Source organism: Nycticebus coucang, chromosome 2 (genome assembly GCF_027406575.1).
Source record: "Nycticebus coucang isolate mNycCou1 chromosome 2, mNycCou1.pri, whole genome shotgun sequence".
NCBI classification, from domain to species: domain Eukaryota; kingdom Metazoa; phylum Chordata; class Mammalia; order Primates; family Lorisidae; genus Nycticebus; species Nycticebus coucang.
This window is the reverse complement of record NC_069781.1, coordinates 26,390,149-26,411,359: the sequence shown is the minus strand read 5'-3', so window position 1 is coordinate 26,411,359 and position 21,211 is coordinate 26,390,149. Positions and strand designations below refer to the sequence as shown.

Here is a 21,211-nt window from a genome sequence, read left to right as displayed (position 1 = left end):
AATCTCAGCCCCTAAGAATTAGCAATTTCCCAATACAAGCCAAATCCAAATAGTCTCATTCAGCTAATTCCTTTGATCTCATTTTTTGCACAATGCCTAGAAGTAGCATAAAATGCACTTGGCTAGAAAAAATGCTATTTAAAGAAGTGGTAAAGACCCCTCTTATTAACACTAACTTCTAAAAAAAGCAAAAAATGGCAGTGATTTCTGAAATTTAAACTACTTCAAATAAAAACGTTAAGAAACAATGAATACTAACAAACTTTAACTACATTAACAAGTAGATCAGAAATATTTATTTTAAAAAATATGTTAAAATATAAAACGGTGACAAAATTTAAAAGACCAATCACTTACTTCTTTATATTCATTGATCAGCTTAGTGAGGCCATTCAAAAGCATTGGACCTAATGGCTTAATCTTGATTTCTGGACAACTTAAAAAAAAAAAAAAAAAAACAAAGCAACATAAGAGTCTCATAATTACACATCTTTTCAGATAATTATTTAAAACACTAAGACATAATTAAAATAAGTTAAGTAATCCACTAAAATCTAACATTTTCAAAGGTAAGCAAGCATGATTTCTTTCTGGTAAGATAGGTAAAAAGGTGTTCTTGAATTATTTCATCAGTCCAGCAACTTTAAAACTTTCTAATTAAAAAGCTCAAAAAACTTAAGTTGGGGAAAAAAAAAACTTACGTTAAACAAATGTGATGCACAAATTGCAGGGATAATGTTCTTAACTTTGAATTTGTATTTGTACCAAAAAGTCCATCATACACCACCTACGTGGGAGGAACAAAGTCAAGAACATAAATTAACAAAAAGAACAATTTACTATCTTCAAATATTAGTCAGAATTCAATAGCAGAACTTCTATGCTGTATGTTGTTCTTCACAATTAATGCAGTTCTTCTTAATACAAACATTATTAGCTGACCAACCTAGAAAGCCAATCGGTACCTCCTATCAATAAATGTGTGGAGTCACAAACACAATGGTTCATCCCACAAGTCTGTAAAACTTGTAGGGTCTTAACACATTGTAGTGTGCCACCACTCTGCCATTCCATACCACACAGGAGACATAGCCTTATAAGACCACTCATTTGGGGGAAATTAAGTTTCTTAATTACACGCAATCATTACAAACAAATACAATAAAAGCTTCTATGAAAACATTAAAATTACTTAGTTCAGTGAGTAGGGCGCTGGCCACATATACTGAGGCTGGTGGGTTCGAGCCCAACGCGGGCCTGCTAAACAACGACAACTGCAACCAAAAAATAGCCGGGTGTTGTGGCAGGCGCCTGTAGTCCCAGCTACTCAGGAGCCTGAGGCAACAGAATTGCTTAAGCCCAAGAGTTTGGAGTTGCTGTGAGCTGTGACCCCACAGCACTCTAACGAGGGCAACATAGTGAGACTCTGTCTCAAAAAAAAAAAAAAGACATTCTTCAAGTGTGCAGTCAGGGTAGAGGTGTTCCATGTATTGTGAAATCATATCCAGAAGGCAAAAACATCATATAGATGTGTCCTGTGCAGCATCCAACAAGTTCAAATATTAAACATCAGCATCAAAAATATCTAAACCCATCAAATTCCTACTTTTTATGAGAAAGACCATCCTTACACTGAAGAAATGAAACAAGGTGGGCAGAGGCTCACACCTGTAATCCTAGTGATATAGGACAAGTGGCATCCCAGCCAGCTCATGAAGCTGGGGGGCATGGACCAGCTGCCTCCACCTCGGCAGTGTTGGTGCAGTGGCAGCGAACAGCGGAACCAGCAGGCAGGGGGGTAGGCAGGGGGGCCCCATTTCCTAGACCTGGGAATGAAAGGGATTGTAGCCATTCATTTGCGACCCAAACACAGCCCAGACATGTCCCTGACACGTTGTCCCAGACACACCCAGACATGTCCCAGACATGATGTCCCAGACACGCTAAATGAAACTCCCAAGCCCTGCTTAATGTAACTACCGAGGGCCCGAAGCGACTATAAATACCCCTAGACAAAGAGCCCGGAGACAGACAGACCGAGAGAGCTTTTCTCTCCAGACTTGGATTTTCTATGTCAGGAGCTCTGGCACTTCTGTATTCTTTTCTGTAAATAAATCCTGTCTTACTACTGATCTGTGGTCCGCGGATTCATTCTTTGAGTCACCAAGACCAAGAACCTACTGAAGAGTGAAATTCCGGTATCAGTAGCACTCTGGGAGGCCGAGATGGGTAGATTGCCTGAGCTCAGGAGTCTGAGACCAGCCTGAGCAAGAGCAAGAGCAAGACCCATGTCTACTAAAAGTAGAAAAACTAGCTGGGCATTATGCTGGGCACCTGTAGTTCCAGCTGTTTGGAAGGCTGACACAATAGGATTGCTTCAGCCTAAGAGTTTGAGGTTGCTGCACCACATTCCACCCAGGGCAACAGAGTGAGACTCTGTCTCCAAAAATAAATAAAGAAACAAATGAAACCTCCATACTTTTGTTCCTGAAACTACCAGCAATATTCAGATCTTTCTTAGCAATAACATGTGAGCTACAGATTAGTATTGAGTATTTGCTTTATAACTGTCACTGTGCTAAATACCATGAAATATTGTTTTTTATTGGTGACGATTCATTGAGGGTACAGAGAATCAGGTTGCACTGATTGCATTTGTTAGGTAAAGTCCCTCTTAAATTGCACCCTGCCTCCAAGAGGTGTGTGACACACCGTGACACCCTACCTCCTTCCTCCTTCCGTCTCTTCATGCCCCCTTCCCCCATCATGTATTAGCATCAATTGTCCTCATAACAGAATTAAGTACATTGGATTCTTGATTCTCCATTCTCGTGATGCTTTACCAAAAATAATGTGTTTCAATTCCAACCACGTTAATACGAAAGATGTAAAGTCTGTATAGTATTCCATGGTATACATATACCACAGCTTGTTAATCCATTCCTGGGTTGGTGGGCATTTAGGTTGCTTGCACAGTTTGGCAATTGTAAATTGAGCTGCAATACATCCTTATGATAAAAGGGTTTTTGTTTTTATAAGTAGATGTCCAGTAATGGGATTGCAGGATCAAATGGAAGGTCTAGTTTGAGTTCTTTGAGGATTCTCCATACTTGTTTCCAAAAAGGTTATATTAGTTTGCAGTCCTACCAGCAGTGAAAAGTGTTTCTCTCCACATCCAAGCCAGCATCTGCAGCTTTCAAATTTTCTGATGTGGGCCATTTTCACTGGGGTTGGATGATATCTCAGGGTGGTTTTGATTTACATTTCTCTGATGATTAGGGATGAGCATTTTTTTCACATGTTTGATAGCCATTCGTCTATCTTCTTTGGAGAAGGTTCTATTCATCTCTCTTCCCCATTGATAAGGGATAGTTGGCTTTTTTATGTTGATTAATTTGAGTTCTCTGTAGATCCTAGTTATCAAGCTTTTGTCCAATTCATAATATGCAAATATATTTTCCCATTCTGATGGTTGTCTATTTGCTTTAGAACTCTAAAGAAAATAGACATAGGTGGCACATTTCTCAAATTGATTGACACCATCTATGACAAACCCACAGCTAATACTATACTGAATAGAGTAAAACTGAAAGCTTTTCCATTTAGAACTGGAACCAGACAAGGTTGTCCTCTATCACCACTACTATTCAACATAGTGCTGGAAGTTCTAACCAATACAATCAGGCAAGAGAAGGAAATAAATGGCATCCAAATGTGGGGCAGAGGAGGTCAAACTCTCCCTCTTTACCAATGATATAATCTTGTACTCAGAGAACCCAAAGACTCAACCACAAGACTCCTGGAAGTGATCCAAAAATACAGTAATGTCTCAGGATATAAAATCAATGTCCACAAATCAGAAGCCTTTTTGTATATGCCAATAACAACCAAGATGAGACGCTAATCAAGGACACAATTCCCTTCTCAGCAGCTTCAAAGAAAATGAAATACCTAGGTAATATATCTAACAGAAGAGGTAAAGGACCACTATAAAGAAAATTACGAAACTCTAAGAAAAGAAATAAAGAAAGTTATTAACAACTGGAAGAACATACCATGCTCATGGCTGAGAAGAATCAACATTGTTAAAATGTCTATACCACCCAAAGCAATCTACAGATTCAATACAATCCCCATTAAAATACCAACATTATACTTTCAAGATTGGGGAAAAAAATAATTCTTCATTTTGTATGGAACCAGAAAAAACCCCATATAGCCAAGGCAATTCTTAGTAATAAAAACAAAGCCGGAAGCATCAGCATACCAAAATTTAGGCTACACCACGAAGACACAGTGATCAAACAGCATGGTATCGGCACAAAAATACAGACATAGACATCCGGAACTGAACAGAAAACCATGAAATGAAACTAACCACCCATCTTCTAGCCACCTAATCTTCAATAAACCAAATAAGAACATACACTGGGGGAAAGAATCCCTATGCATTATATAATGGTGCTGGGAAAACTGGACAACCACATGTAAAAGACTTAACCTAACTGGACCTGCACCTTTCTCTACTCACTAAAATTGATTCAAGAGGAATAAAAGATCTAAATCTAGGGCATGAAATAAAAATCATCACAGAAACTGTGGCAGAAAGACACTTGAAGTTATAGGACTGCGGAAAGACTTTATGAAGACGACTTGAGAGGCAATTACAACAACAAAATAAACAAATGGGACTTAATTAAATCGAAAAGCCTCTGTACAGCTAATGAAATTTTTTTTAAAGGCACTGCTATCAAGGCATTCAAGCTTACTGAATTAAGATGTACATATACTAAAAATGACACAGGAGAAAATATAATAAAGTGCTGCATTATTTGGAAGAGTTTTTTTAAGATCATTAATCCAATAATATTACATTATTAATTTAGATTGGATGTTATATTATTAATTAAATGGATTAATTTAGAATGCTAATGTTCTGTGGAAAATATAAAATTTAATGTATATGTAAATGCAGAATTATTTTGGAGCTTTTGTATATTCAGACTTATGGTGAAAAAAGACTATGTCTACTTAAAGGCTTAAGTATCAGGAAAAGACTTATTAGCTAAATGTCACCTTGAAAGATTCTGTGATGTATAGACAGGTAAAGAAAAGGGGTTGGCAAATTATTTAGAATGGTAATGCCATCATTAGAAATAACAATGTAAGAAAAGGAAGAGACTTTATGGGTTTTATCTTTGTATATACTCAATTTGAGCTGGACTTATTCTCAAAACACATAAACAACTAAAAGGAAAGGGTAGGGCCAGGCAAGGAGGCTCACACCTATAATCCCAGGACTTGGGAGGCCAGGGCAGGTAGATTACCTGAGCTCACGAGTTTAAGACCAGCCTAAGCTACAGCGAGACCTCGTCTCTAAAAATAGCTGGGCATTTTGGCAGGCACCTATAGTCCCAGCTACTTGGGAGGCTGAGACAATAGAATCGCTTAAACCCAAAAGTTTGAGGTTGCTGTGAGCTGTGACACCACAGCACTCTACCCGGGGCAAAAAAGTGAGACTCTGTCTCAAATAAATAAATAAATAAATAAATAAATAAAAGTAAAACTAGCTGGGCATCGTGGCAAGTGCCTATTGTCCCAGCTACTTGGGAGTCTGAGGCAAGAGAATCGCTTAAGCCCAAGAGTTTGAGGTTGCTGTGAGCTGTGATGCCACGCACTCTACCAAGGGCAACACAGTGAGACTCTGTCTCAAAAATTATAAACAAAAATAAAAGTAAAGTGTAAACCTAAAGGAAACAGATGAATGTTTTGTGCAAAAATTCTAGCAACTTATTATGTAATTGTATAGTTACTATAACCATATTTTCGAACCAAAATTATCAAGATATTGTCTGGGAAATAGTGCTTAAAAACTGAAATCTAAGAAGCTCTAGCAATTTTATATTCATGGACACATAGAACAGAACACCTGAAATTATTCAAATGTTAGAATGCCTGCTACATGCAGGGAATTAAAAGTTTTATCATCCACAAAGAGGAAACAGCCATATAACAAACAAACCTCAAGAGGGAAAGATACTGAGACAGAATTCTCTGCCCAAAGGAGAGTATAGTCCTTCGGAGATCAAGAAATGGGAACATCTCAGAAACATGAGTAGATGTTCACCAAGCCAAAAGGCAGAGGGAAGCTGCTGTGCTAGGCAGAGGAAAAACCATGAGAGTCACAGAGCCACAAAACAGTACACTATGCATTTAAGGAGCGAGAACCTTGTTGGAGCACAATGTGCAGGGCAAGGGGTGATGAAAGGTGACATCAGAAGGCAAGTAACTTAAAACTCTTTAACATTTCCTAAAAACTTAACAAGTGAGTGAGTATGAGCCACTGTGTTTTAAACTTTCTACTCATAAACTTTCTACTCTACTCCAATTCAGCCTTCACAACATGTGGCTCAGGCTGGTCTCAAACTATGCTATGAAATAGATGCTATTATAACAGATTTTTTTAAAAAGAGAAAAACCTGAGACTTAAGATCAGAAGCAAATAATTGACATTACAAGAAAACTTCAGACTAATATCCTTCATAAACATTGATGCAAAAATTCTCAACAAAATACTAGCAAACCAAATTCAGCAGCATATATATTTTTTTAATCAGAGACAGGGTTCTACTCTGTCACACAGGCTGGAGTACAATGGCATGATCACAGCACACTGTAACCTCAAACTCCAGGGCTGAAATGGTCCCCCTGGTTCAGACTCCCAAGTACCTGGGACCACAGGCATGCACCACCATGCCCAGATAATCTGTTTTGGTGGGAGTGGAGGGGAGAGTAGAGATAGGGGTCTTGATATCTTGTCCAGGCTTGTCTCCAACTCCTGGGCTTAAGTGTTCCTCCTATCTTAGCCTCCCAAAGTGCTGAGATTGCAGGCATGAGCCACCCTGCCCAGCCTCAGCAGCATATTGAAAGAATTATACACCTATAGTACAGCTGAGTATACAAAAGATACAAAGTCAACAAACAACAATCGCTGTATTTCTACACGATGATAAACAATCTGAAAAAAAATTATATACACAATTCCATTTACAAGGGCACCAAAAAGAATAAAATACTTCAGCATTAATTTAACCAAAGACATGAAAAGACTTATACAATGAAAACCACAAAACCCTGCTAAAGGTAATTTAAAATGATTACAAAAACACACCATGTTAGTAGATTAGAACACTTAATATTGTTAAGGCAGCAACGCTAACCAAAGCAATCTACAAATTCTGCTCAATCCCTACCAAAATCTCAACAATTTTGCTTCTCCAAATATAGAAAGGCCATTCTAAAATTCATATGGAAGCTCAAGGGATCCCAAATAGCTAAAACAGTTCTAAAAAAGAACAAGCTAATTGAAAATCACTTTCTGATTTCAAAAGTTAGTGTAACGCTACGGTAATCAAAACAGTGTGGTACTGGGATAAAGACAGACATGTAGGGCGGCGCCTGTGGCTCAAGGAGTAGGGCGCCGGTCCCATATGCCGGAGGTGGCGGGTTCAAACCCAGCCCCGGCCAAAAAACCAAAAAAAAAAAAAAAAAAAAAAAACACAAACATGTAATTAGCCACAGGAATAAAAAAGAGAATAAGATAAACCCTTGCAATATATGGTCTTTCTTGAGTTTGAAAGGGATTATCATCATTTATTTAGGGTAAATGGGAACCACACACAGTACAGATTGAGTGTCCCTTATCCAAAATGCTTGGGACCAAAAGTGTTTCAGAATTCAGATTTTTTTGGTTTTGGAATATTTGCATATGCATAATTAATATTTCAGGAATAGACCTAAATCTAAATCTAAACACAAACTCATTTATGTTTCATATACACCTTATACATATAGCCTGAAGGTAATTTCTTTTCTTTTTTTTTTTAGACAGAATCTCACTAGGTCATCCTTGGTAGAGTGCCATGCAGTCACAGCTCACAGCAACCTCAAACTCTTGGGCTTAAGCGATTCTCTTGCCTCAGCCCCTTAAGTAGCTGGGACTATAGGCACCCACCACAACACTTGGCTATTTTTTGTTATAGTTATCATTGTTGTTTAGCTGGCCTGGGCTGGGTTCGAACCTTGGTGTATGTGGTTGGCACCCTAACCACTGTGCTATGGGCGCCTAGCCTGAAGGTAATTTCACATAATATTTAGTAATTTTGTGTACAAAACAAGATTTTGAATGCATTTTAACTGTGACCTGCGATATGAGGTAAGGTATAGAATCTTCTACTTAGGGTGTCAAGTCAGCAGTCAAAAGGCTGGAGATTTTGGAGTTTGTTGTTGTTTTTATGGGGATGGAAAGAGTCTTATTCTGTTGCCCTGGACCTAGAGCCATAGCTCACAGCAACCTCAAACTCTTGGGTTCAAGTGATCTTTTTGCTTCAGACTCCTAAGTAGCTGAGACTATAGGTGCACACCATGACAACTGGCTAGTTTTCCTATATATATATATATATATATATATTTTTTTTTTTTTTTTCTTCTTCTTCCAGTAGAGACAGGGTTTGGTGCTTGCTCAGGTGAGTCTTGAACTCCTGAGCTCAGGCAATCCACCCATTTCTGAAGCACTTCAGATTTATGATTTTTTTTTTTTTTTTTTTTTTTGAGACAGAGCTTCAAGCTGTTACCCTGGGTAGCGGGCTTGGCATCACAGCTCACAGCAACCTCTAACTACTGGGCTCAAGCAATTCTCCTGCCTCCACCTCCCAAGTAACTAGGATTACAGGCGTCTGCCACAACACTTGGCTATTTTTTGGTTGCAGTCATCATTTTTGTTTGGCGGACCGGGGCTGGATTCGAATCCACCAGCTCAGGTGTACGTGGCTGGTGCCTTAGCGGCTTAAGCCACAGGCACCAAGCCTAGATTTAGGATTTTTGAATTAGGAAAGCTGACTTGTATATATTGTATAATGCATACTTTTAAAAATCATTCTACAGCAAACTTAAGATAGAAAAAAAGGAATCTCATTGATGTTGTTATATACATCAACCTACTTCCTGAGTACTCTCTAACATAGTCCTTTCTCTAATTAAACAGACATAAAAGTTACAGATAGGCCATTTTTCTCTGGAAAGAACACATTACCTGAATGTTAGCTGGGAACGTTTCAGCAGCTTGTCTAGAACGGAGGAGATGAGGGACAATTTTTAACTTGACTCTTGTGCTGACAGGGTCCCTTTTCAACTCTGGCTTCAGGACTGCTCCCTGTTAAAATACATTTGATTATAACTCAGCAATTCAAAATTTTTCTAAGCTGAAAACGTCATGAGAACTCCTCTAATACAGTGTCTCTGCATTTCACAATCCCTTTATACTCTTAAAAATTACTGAAAGAAGGCTCAGTGCCTGTGGCTCAAGCAGCTAAGGCACCAGCCACATACACCTGAGCTGGCAGGTTCGAATCCAGCTAGAGGCATGCCAAACAACAATGACGGCTACAACCAAAAAAAATAACCGGGCCTTGTGGTGTGTGCCTATAGTCCCAGCTACTTGGGAGGCTGAAGGAAGAGAATCGCTTAAGCCCAGGAGTTGGAGGTTTCTGTGAGCTAAGATGCCATGGGCACTCTACCCAGGGTGACAGCTTGAGGCTCTGTCTCAAAAAAAAAAAAAAAAAAATTACTGAAAGACTGGGCACGGTGTTTCACGCCTGTAATCCTAGCACTCTGGGAAGCCGAGGCGGGTGGACTGCCTAAGCTCACGAGTTCAAGACCAGCCTAAGCAAAACCGAGACCCCATCTCTACTAAAAATAGAAAAACTGGCGGCGCCTGTGGCTCAGTGAGTAGGGCGCCGGCCCCATATGCCGAGGGTGGCGGGTTCAAACCCAGCCCCGGCCAAACTGCAACAACAACAAAAAAAAAAATAGCCGTGCGTTGTGGCGGGCGCCTGTAGTTCCAGCTGCTCGGGAGGCTGAGACAAGAGAATCGCGTAAGCCCAAGAGTTGGGGGTTGCTGTGAGCCGTGTGATGCCACAGCACTCTACCCAAGGGCGGTACAGTGAGACTCTGTCTCTTAAAAAAAAAAAAAAAAACAGAAAAACTAAGGCAAGAGGATCACTTGAGCCCATTAGTTAGAGGTTGCTGTGAGCTATGACACCACAGCACTCTACCCAGGGTGACACCTTGAGACTCCATCTCAAAAAAAAAAAAAAAAAAGGCTTGGCACCCATAGCACAGAGGTTATGGCGCCAGCCACATACACCAAGGCTGGCCAGCATGGGCCAGATAAACAACAATGACAACTGCAACAAAAAAATAGCCAGGCGTTGTGGCAGGTGCCTATAGTCCTAGCTACTTGGGAGGCTGAAGCAAGAGAATCACTTAACCCCAAGAGTTGGAGGCTGCTGTGAGCTGTGACGCCACGGCACTCTACCAAGGGCGACATGGTGAGACTGTCTCAAAAAAAAAAAAAAAAAATTACTGAAAGACTTTGGTTTGAATCAGTACATTATTAATATTTATTATATTAGAAATAAAACTGAAAAAAAATATTGTATGAGGGAGTAGCATTGTTTTGCATTTTTTGCATATCTCTTCCATGTCCACCTTAACAAGAAAAGAATTGGATTCTTACATATTCTGCATTCAATCTGCTGTATGTTCTTTTGGTTGAAGTAGGTAATAAAAACCCTGCTTACACAGATTGTGGTTGAAACAGTAAGGATGATTTTAGCCTTTCCCCATAACTATAAGTATTCTTTTCTTATACTATTTCAAAACTTCAGAAATAATAATTTCTTACAAGTAGGTTGCTTATTTAGAAGAAATTTTTTTTTTTTTTTTTTTGTAGAGACAGAGTTTCACTTTATCACCCTCGGTAGAGTGCCGTGGCATCACACAGCTCACAGCAACCTCCAACTCCTGGGCTTAGGGGATTCTCCTGCCTCAGCCTCCCGAGTAGCTGGGACTACAGGTGCCCGCCACAACGCCCGGCTATTTTTTTGTTGCAAATGGCTGGGGCCGGGTTTGAACCCACCACCCTTGGTATATGGGGCCGGCGCCCTGCTCACTGAGCCACAGGTGCCGCCCTAGAAGAAAATTTTTTATTGCTAAAGGTTGTGTGGTGCCAAAAGAAAAAGAAAATTTTTAAAAAGGTTAGTTACAATTTGGAGTTGAAACCTTATCAATGAACTTTTGCATACTCTGTTATACTACATCCCCCTGGTCAATCTTGCACTTTGAATGCGTCCCTTACCCTTGTAACATCACTGGTCATTTGGAAAATACTGGTACACTGAGTTAAGCAATATTTCACTGTATAACATCCCCCCCAAAAAAAGAAAAGCATGTGCTCATGTCACACTCATCTCATCAGAAAAGTCCATGGCAAGTCACGATGGCAGATAAATACAAATTTCCCAAAATTCTAATTTTTGCTTGAAGCCTCAACTTTTATCATAGTCAACGTTTCTCTTACAGTGACAACATCATTTTTTCCTTGTAGAGAAAACATCTGCCAGACACCCATCTCTATAAAGTCTGCCTGCCTACTTACTCCTCAAATAATATTATTTTTATTGCTTCATTAAAGATGTTCTTAAGTAAAGTTGAGTTTTATTCTCTCCTTTTTTTTTTTTTTTTTTTTTGAGAGAGAGTCTTACTTTGTCACCCTTAGTAGAGTGCCATGGCATCACAGCTCATAGCAACCTCCCCTCTTGGGCTTAAGTGATTCCCTTGTCTCCCAAGTAGCTGGGACTACAGGCACCCGCCACAACGCCTGGCTATTTTTTGTTGTTGTTATTGTTGCAGTTTGGCCAGGGCCAAATTCAAACCCAACACCCTCAGTATATGGGGTCGGTGCCTTACCCACTGATCCACAGGCACCGCCCTTTATTCTATCCTTTTTTAACCATGAGTGTATGAAAGTGAAGAACAAAATGACGGCTAGTCATCTGTTCACATGGCTTTGACTTGTGGTAGGACCCAAGGGTACACACACCCGTAAGTGCTGTTGTATCATCTGTGCAAATATCAGCACAGTAAAAAACGGCAATCAATCTCTTGCCTTTGCAGACCTCCTAAAAGGTTCTCTGTGACCCCAAAAAGATCCATCCATGGACCACACTCTGAGAACCACCAAATTAATCCAATCCTTTCTATTTCTACACAAAGAAAATGGGGCCCAGAGAAGTTTGAGGATAAGAGAAATCTCTCCTTCCCAACACATTCATGTGTAGCCACTTAAGGCTAGAATCCAGCAGTCCCAATTCTCAATTCTTTGTTCTTTCTGCTATAACCATACTCAACTTAATCTAACTAGAGTTAATATTATGTTTAAACAACTATTTGTGGTTTAAAAAGCAAGAAAGCAACCAACCAAATAATCCTTTTATGTCTGGCTTTGGACTTGGACTACTTTTAAATGTGGTGAACTAAAAGAACCTACACTATTAAGCAAAAGTCTTACTTGTTGAAAGCTTCAGAAGAACCCACCTTTTTTCCTAGATTCTAGACCGGAGGTCTACAAACTATAGCTCACAGGCCAAACCTGGCCCAACACCTGTTTTGACAAGGTCTGGGAGTTAAGAATCATTTTTACATTTTTAAGTAGTTAAAAAAAATTCAGAAAAATAATATTTTGTAATACCTGAAAATTATATGAAATTTAAAAATTTTACTGGAGCACAGACACACTCATTCGTCATATATTGTCTATGGCTGCTTTCGTGTTATAACAGAGTTGAATAACTGAAGCCTCAGAGACCATAAGGCCTGCAAAAGACTAAAGTATTTACAGAAAAAATTTGTTGATGCCCAATAACATGTCATGATTATTTAAGCACTTGAAGTGAAAATACCAACTCCAGTAAAATAAGCTCCCAAGAAATTTTAATTCACCTGGACTAATTTAGGGCTTAAAACTAGTATTTCATATACCATAGATTCACGTAAAATCAAAATAACCAGATACAGTTCATGTCACCAAAATGTTTTTTATACTAATATAAGAATAAATCAAAACAACCTACCTCTTTTGTCTTCAGTGGTATATCACCAAGGTATACCTTATACATCTTATTAATGATGGCAGGATTATTCCAGTCAATTAAGCTATGGAAGATTTTAACACAAGTTGTTAAAATATTTTTTCTTCCCATTTCATTGGATTCCATAAAATCATAGCCCCAATATTTATTACCAAAGGAAAATGTTACAAACACAGAAATGAAACAGGTGATCAACATTGTAGAAGAGAAAAAAAAGGAAAGCGACCAACTTCTATCAGTGTTCATTCTTACAAAACAACAAATAAATACAAATCACTTATGTCACTCTGATTCAAGAGATTATTGTATCTAATGGCCCAATTTGGTACCAAGAAAAATAAACTGTGTTCTTATACAAATGGGCTCTCAGGGCTGATGCCACAGAGCAACTCCAACAAGGCCGAGTTACTTACATGTGTTCAAAGAACTCTGGGGCAGGGTATGATTATTCTGTTTAACCACTTGGAAATTGGAAAGTGGCAAAAATATTTTTGCCCATGAAATTAAAGCCACATCTTAGGAATCTTGCAAACCATTGTATTTCTCTAATGTTTTGGTCACTGGGATTCCCAGCATTCCTTATCTACCAGCACACGCCTGCAGATTCAGCACCTAATACTGCACAGCAGTCGTGTGGTGGCCATTAATCACTAAGGCTCCTACTTGGGACCGACAATAAAGTGAATTAGGCTAGAAGGTAAGTGGCATTTGGCACTCCTGTGCATCAAACTCCACCTAATCACCGTATAACCCAGCAACAGCGCCATCGTTCCCTGCACTTGACTGGTGAGATTTTACTCTACTATCTACTCTTTACCTTCTGGCATTGGTCCTGCTTTCAAGCTATGCTGTATTTGTGAAAATACAATTTATCATGCTGCTTTGACTGCTTTTCTGATCCATCTCTTCTTCCATAGTTTATCCATCTGCTCTTCTCTGAATATTCACAAAGCCGCTATTCTCAAAGACACACTACAATTCTATTTTAGATATTATTCACCTAAGTCTTTCCTCAGCCGAATGACACAGATAAATCCTCACACTCCACTATTGCTTCCCTCCTATCCTACTTCAGGATTGGAGATTTCTGACAAACTAAAAGCTTAGGAGTGCTCAACGAGGATAATTTTCGGTCTTCCTTTTATGTTTCCTTGCTCTGCCTTTCTAGTTTTAGCTTTCTGATTACACGTTTGTTGTGAAAATTCGTAAGTGAATAATTTAAAATATAAAATTCCTTATAATCTGCACTATTATGCCTATTCCTTTTTAATACAACAACTAATTTTGGTGTATCCTGTTCTAGACTTCTTTCCTATGCAAGGCAGAACAGGTGGATGGGTGTGGCAGGCAGGTGGATAAAGAAATAGGCACATCACTTAAAGAGATTATTGCGTGTGTGTGTGTGTTTTTTTTAACAATATAACATAATATCTACATATTCTCAACTCACTTTTTAAGACTTAACAATGTTCTATTACTTATATGGAGAAAATCCATACATTTGTTTTAATAGACACAACTAAAACTAATTAAAACAATTAAGCATCACATTCGTATTTCCAACCAAATCCACTATATGGTATAAAGAATGGGGCTGGTTGAAACACAACAAGTAGTTTTAAAGCAAGATTTTTCTGATACTTTAAAACCAAATTCCTTAAAAGGGATAGCAGAGGGCGGTGCCTGTGGCTCAGTGAGTAGGGCGCCGGCCCCATATGCCGAGGGTGGCGGGTTCAAACCCAGCCCCAGCCAAACTGCAACAAAAAAATAGCCGGGCGTTGTGGCGGGTGCCTGTAGTCCCAGCTGCTCGGGAGGCTGAGGCAAGAGAATCGCGTAAGCCCAAGAGTTAGAGGTTGCTGTGAGCCGTGTGATGCCACGGCACTCTACCCGAGGGCGGTACAGTGAGACTCTGTCTCTACAAAAAAAAAAAAAAAAAAAAGGGATAGCAGAAAGGTTCAATTAAAGCAATATGAAGAAATTTAGATTTGAGAGGAATGTCAAGTACAATTTAGTCCAACCTTCTTATTTTATAGAGTCTAAGGCCAGCAAGGTTAAGCCTACCTCCCAAATTCACACAGTAAGGAAGAACCATGCCCAGAGTTAATTCTGTAACTACCTCCCCCTCCTCCAGGCCACCTCACACACTCTCCAGCAGTAAGCGGGTATCCCCAGCCACCACCACACACATACATCTCCAAAAGCAAACTAAGACACAGTGAAGTTCCTTATTCTGTTACATCTACATATACTGGCTGGTCTTCTTAGAGAGGGAAAATCATGATACATGCAGCTTTTACAAAGACCTTACCTATTGTCCTCTACCATATTATTATATAAGCATAAAACTTCAAAAAAAAAAACTGGCTTGGCACCCGTAGCTAGGTGGTTATGGCAACGACCATATACACGGGGGCTGGTGAGTTTGAACCCAGCCAGAGGCCTGCTAAACAACGACAACTGCAACAAAAAATAGCTGGAAGTTGTGGCAGGCACCTGTAGTCCCAGATACTTGGGAAGTTAAGGCAAGAGAATAGCTTAAGTCCAAGAGTTAGAGGTTGCTATGAGCTGTGATGCCACAGCACTCAACTGAGGTGACATAGTGAAACTCTATCTCAAAAAAGAAAAAAAAAAATTGAAAAAGAACTACCTAATGATTTAACTTTAACCAAATATCATTTTTTCAAATTACTCTTCAATCTTTGCACGTGTCATTTTTAAATTCACAATGAGTATATATACTATTTTGTACTCTGCTTTATTCATTTGCCATTACGTAGGGGCAATTTACATGTTGCTATGTTATAATTATATTGACAAGATATATAATATTCCAGGCCAGGTATGGTGCCTCATGCTTATCATCCTAGGTGGAAGGCCAAGGTGGGTGGCTTGCTTGAACTTAGGAGTTTGAGACCAGCCTGAGCAAGAGCAAGACCCTGTCTCTATTAAAAGTAGAAAAACTAGCTGGGCCTAGAAGTACACACCTGTAGTCCCAGCTACTTGGGAGGCTGAGGCAAGAGAATTGCTCAAGCTCAAGAATTTGAGGTTGCGGTGAGCTATGATGCCACACTACTCTGCCCAGGGTGACAGAGTAAGACTCTGTCTCAAAAACAAAAAAAACAAACAAACAAAAAAAAAAAAAAATTCCATAAAGATATGGTAATTTACTTAACGACATCTTCATAGTGGAAAACTGAATTTGTATCTACTTTTTTAATAATTATGGAAAATGATATAATAAACAAATCTATATACCATTTTTCTAAATAATTGTTCTTCTTTTAAATGATTTCCTAGATAAAAGGGTATAAATATTTTTTATAATTCACCACTTATTACTGCTTTCCAAAAATTATTTCAATTTATAATGTTTATCAATACCATACAAGAATAGTAGCTTCAACAGAAACTTAAATGGATTTAACAATTTCGATACAATTTCATTTATCAATAGGTACAAATTGACAGCTCATTGTTCTATTTTTCATTGATTTTATTTCTTTTTTTTTTTTTTTTTGTAGAGACAGAGTCTCACTATACCGCCCTCGGTAGAGTGCCGTGGCGTCACACAGCAACCTCTAACTCTTGGGCTTACGCGATTCTCTTGCCTCAGCCTCCCGAGTAGCTGGGACTACAGGCGCCTGACACAACGCCTGGCTATTTTTTTGTTGCACTTTGGCCGGGGCTGGGCTTGAACCCACCAGCCTCGGCATATGGGGCCCGTGCCCTACTCACTGAGCCACAGGCGCCGCCCTGATTTTATTTCTTATACATAATATTTTCTATGAATCTATTTATGACCTGTATGAATTAGAATTTACACAGCAACTCATTTCATGAACCCAATTTTCACTTTATTAACCATAATAAAGATTAACCATTCATCTTTATACATATATTCTTTATTTAAAACAATCTCAAGTGTTTAAGGATGGAGAAAAATAAAAAATGAGTAATTTCTACAATCTGACTTTTTTTTTTTTTTGACACAGAGTCTCACTATGTCGCCCTTAGTAGAGTACTGTGGCATCACAGCTTACAACAACCTCTTAACTCTTAGGCTCAAGCGATTCTCTTGCCTCAGCCTCCTGAATAGCTGGGACTACAGACGCCTGCCACAACGCCCAGCTATTTTTTTGTTGTAGTTGTCACTGTTGTTTGGCGGGCCCAGGCTGGGTTCAAACCCACCAGCTCCGGTGTAAATGGCTGGTGGCCTCGCCGCTGAGTTTCAGGCGCCGAGTCTATGACCTAACACTTTTCCTAACATCAATCCTTTAAGCTCATTTTCCTGGCCAAAAGTCTAATTTTTTTGATGACATTGAGAATCTATTCCAACTTTAAACTGCATCTCCAAAAAGATGATTTTTTGTCTTCTACAGAATCCTGCTCGTTAGCAAACTTTATCCCAAACTGGGTATATTTAATAATCTCATCTGTTCAAAGTCTCATTACAGAAAACCCTAAAAGAACAAGTATGTGGTAAGTAAGCTTTTAAAAATCTAGCCCTTTCAATTTTGAAAGTTTAACAGGAAAGTAGTTACCTCTGCTTGCTCTTCAATTCCAGGTCTGCTGCTGTTGCCACACTGTGGCGTGTGTCACTAGAGGCAATCACCAAGTGGAGAACAGCTTCGAGTTCAGGTACCTGTTCAGCTTCTATGAATTTCACTATGCCCAATTTGCACTGTAGATAAATGAAGGGAATGAGAAAGAATGGTCAGGGAAGCAAAGACTATCCACTAAAAGTATTGTTCAACATATCACTGTGGATTAACAGTAACAATGGTAGTAGCTCCAATTTAGGTTTACAACATGTCAAGGACTGAACTAAAGTATGTATATATTCATGGTTTCATTTAATCCTCACATCGATAAGTATTATTATAACCATTTTACAGCTGAGGAAACTAAGGCAAGCCTTAAGAAATTAGACACATAGTAAGAGGTGAAGGCAGGATTCAAACCCAAGTCTGACTCCAAAACCTTTGTCTTCACAGCCCCCCTAATGAGGTTACACAGCCTCTCTAGAGTGTAAAGCCTTGAAATCCAAACTTGGGGCCTCTGGGTAAGAGACTGGTACATTAAGAATAAAGTACTCCGTGGATTTTTAAAACTTTAAACAGAAAACCTAAACAACTCATATTGTTTAGAGTTTTACTCTATTGTTAACATACTAATTCTTATCCTCTGTATTCTTAGATACAAAACAAAGACTAGGGCGGCGCCCATAGCTCACTGGGTAAAGCACCTGCCACATACACTGAGGCTGGCGGGTTCAAACCCGCCCCGGGCCAGCTAAAGCAACAATGATGACTGCAACAAAAAAATAGCTGGGTGTTGTGGCAGGTGCCTGTAGTCCCAGCTACCTGGGAGGCTAAGCAAGAGAATTGTTTAAGCCCAAGAGTTTGAGGTTGCTGTGAGCTGTGACAAAACAGCACTCTACCGAGGGAGAGTGAGACTCTGTCCCAAAAAAAAAAAAAAAACAAAGAGGAGAATTTCAAACATAATCTATTCTATTCAATGTAAGTGAAATGCTAATCAAACAGTACTCAATCTCATTGGCTAGCTGGAATAAAACAGACTGAAGAGGGATGCTGCATAGACCTTCATGCAATACGGAGGAACTATTAATTTCACTATTTAGGGTAAGTAAAACTTTATCTTCGTCTTAAAAAAAGTTACATAATAGAATAAGTTCTTACACAGAGAATAGTCCTTATGTATATGAATTACAATTGATAAAGTTTATAATCCTTCATGAGAAAAAATGTAATTAAAAAAGTTACAACAGATCGTAAAAAGGCCTGCCTTCCCTCCCCTACTCAGCACAACTTACTTGTAACAACAGCTACAACAGAAAAGACTGGGAAAAGACAGTTACGGAAGTCAAGAGCATAAAGATATAAACAAAAAATGTGAAAAGAAAATGACAAATGATATGTGTATCAATGACACTAGCTAAAAATATTGCATACAATTAAATTTTATAGAAACATTAAAAATGATGACTTTTTTAAAAACCTGAAATACTGTTAAATGAAAAAGTAAACTATAGATAATGTATTATATGACGTGGAATACTGTATTTATACACACAGAGAGCAGGATTCTGGGTAATTTTAAATTTCTCTTCATACTATTGACTACTTGACTCATTACATTATCATTAAGTTTAATAATTACAAAAACATAAAAGTTAGTTTATTTAAAAGAAAAAGTGTAAAAGAGATATTTTAAAAATTAGAAAAAGGCCAGCCACAGCAGTTCATGCCTGCAGTCCCAGTACTCTGGGAGACCAAAGCAGGAGGACTGTTTGAGGTCTGGAGGTTAAAACCAGCTAAAGCAACATAGCAAGACCCCCATCTCTATAAAAAATTTTTTTGTTGACTGGCTGGGCATAGTGGCACACTTCTGTATCCTAGGTACTCAAGAAGCTGAGGCAGGAGGATCACTTGAGCCCAGAAGTCCTAGGCTGCAGTAAGCTATGATCACATCACTGCACTCCAGTGTGGGCAATAGAGCAAGACCCTGTGTTTCAAAAACAAAAAAATTAGAGAAAAACAGTTCATCTTTGAAACTTCACTGTTCATCTCTATACTATAATATGGAACTGACAAAATTCATACACATTCTTATAATTTAGCAAATAAAAACTGACATAAGATTCTAACTGCACAGCAATAACTTTATTCCAGCATTTATAGCTTTAGCCTTCAGACAGGCCTAGGTTCAAAGCCCGGTTCTAGAAATAAGACCTTGGTGAATCTCGACCCTTAAGCGTCTTTTTAAAAACTATAATAATTTTTAGACCTTATTGGGCTGCTGTGAGGATTAAATGAGTAATGTATTCAAAGTATTCAGTATAGTGCCTGTCACATAGACCACACTCTATAGAGTAACTTCTATTACTGTTTACCTGTCTTACTTACACAACGAGAAAAAAAAAAAAATCTATAGAACATGAAGAAGTAAATTTAATCCATTATAACCCTCACTGAATAGCATTCTATAAATTTGTGAAAGACAAGAACGCCCCACTTGCCTTTTCTTCCCTTTCCTGGGAACATTGTTTATTGATCAATGATCACTTACATTCCCAAAAAGAAAAGGATCAAATTATTGAGACTGCCATGGAGAGATAAAGGAAGGATTAGAAGACTAACCCATGTTGCTTGAATTCCAAAATAATTACATACTGATCTCATCTGTTCTTCCCTGAGGTGCCTGATGACACAGACACAGTGAGGCACCTTCTCTGTAGAGCACCAGTCATTTTTAAAAGCTGCTCAGAGAACATCTGTGTCCTGTTTAAATCCAGAATAAAATTCTTAATGCCAATTTTTAAATTCCCAGGAAGAAATATAAAAGGGAGTCATGCTTTTCCCCCACATTGTCACTTGTGAAGTATAAGGATTCCTCACTTTACATAAAATGTACAGCCCTAAAAAATTGAATAATGTAAGATAAATTGTATTTTAACTGCACCAAAGGAGCTAGATGATTACTAAACCTATAATTAAAAACTAAAATGACAGGAGTTAAACATACTCAATTTATAAGTGGGTTGTGTTTTATACTTGAAATATATAAGCAATATTAGAAAAACTAAAGACCATTTCCCACTCCTCCCTCTCCCAAGGGCTTTAATAAATAACTGACATGAAGAAAATGAATTACATCAATTGCTCCTTTCAAATATACTGTATTTCATTAAAGAACCTGAATATGGTGGGATTATGTTACTTATGTTTCATGGACTTCATGGGGGCAAGTGCACAGGGTCAAGTACTGTTACGAGCAAGCAACGTGTGATACCTGTTCCAACTGTTCAGGTGTCCAAGGGTTATCACCAATAACTCGTTTAGCAGCATAAAAGCTCATTCCTGGGGGAGGCTGTGGGATTCCAGAACCTCCCCCACTGTTTGAAGAAGAACCCTGTGCTGAAGACGAATTTTGGCGACTCTGGGATTCATTTAACACATATCTGGAAAGGAAGTAAAACTTTAACCCTCTGTAAAAAAAACATGCATTTACACTTACATATGCACATAAAGCATTTGACTATATATTGTCCACCTACAGTATGTACCTAGAAAAATAAACACTTGAAATTAAAATTTAATTTCATCATAAAAAAAAGTAAAAGGTAGCAAATTAACAAAAAAAAAACATCACTCAACCTGGGTAAAAACGAACAATTATCAATAATTAATATAAATATTTTA

At 38.5% G+C, this 21,211-nt stretch overlaps 1 protein-coding gene across 5 annotated transcripts in view; it reads right to left on the bottom strand.

The window, feature by feature from the left end:
- ECPAS (Ecm29 proteasome adaptor and scaffold) overlaps positions 1-21,211 on the bottom strand; it is a 161,563-nt gene that overhangs the window by 74,358 nt on the left and 65,994 nt on the right. For all 5 annotated transcript variants that reach the window (XM_053565955.1, XM_053565937.1, XM_053565964.1 and 2 more), the window contains 6 exons: positions 20,802-20,970; positions 17,531-17,670; positions 12,972-13,053; positions 9,092-9,211; positions 702-787; positions 358-436 (listed from right to left, as the gene is read on the bottom strand). In XM_053565955.1, coding sequence (XP_053421930.1) covers positions 358-436; positions 702-787; positions 9,092-9,211; positions 12,972-13,053; positions 17,531-17,670; positions 20,802-20,970 — 676 coding nt within the window. The remainder of the gene's footprint in view (positions 1-357; positions 437-701; positions 788-9,091; positions 9,212-12,971; positions 13,054-17,530; positions 17,671-20,801; positions 20,971-21,211) is intronic.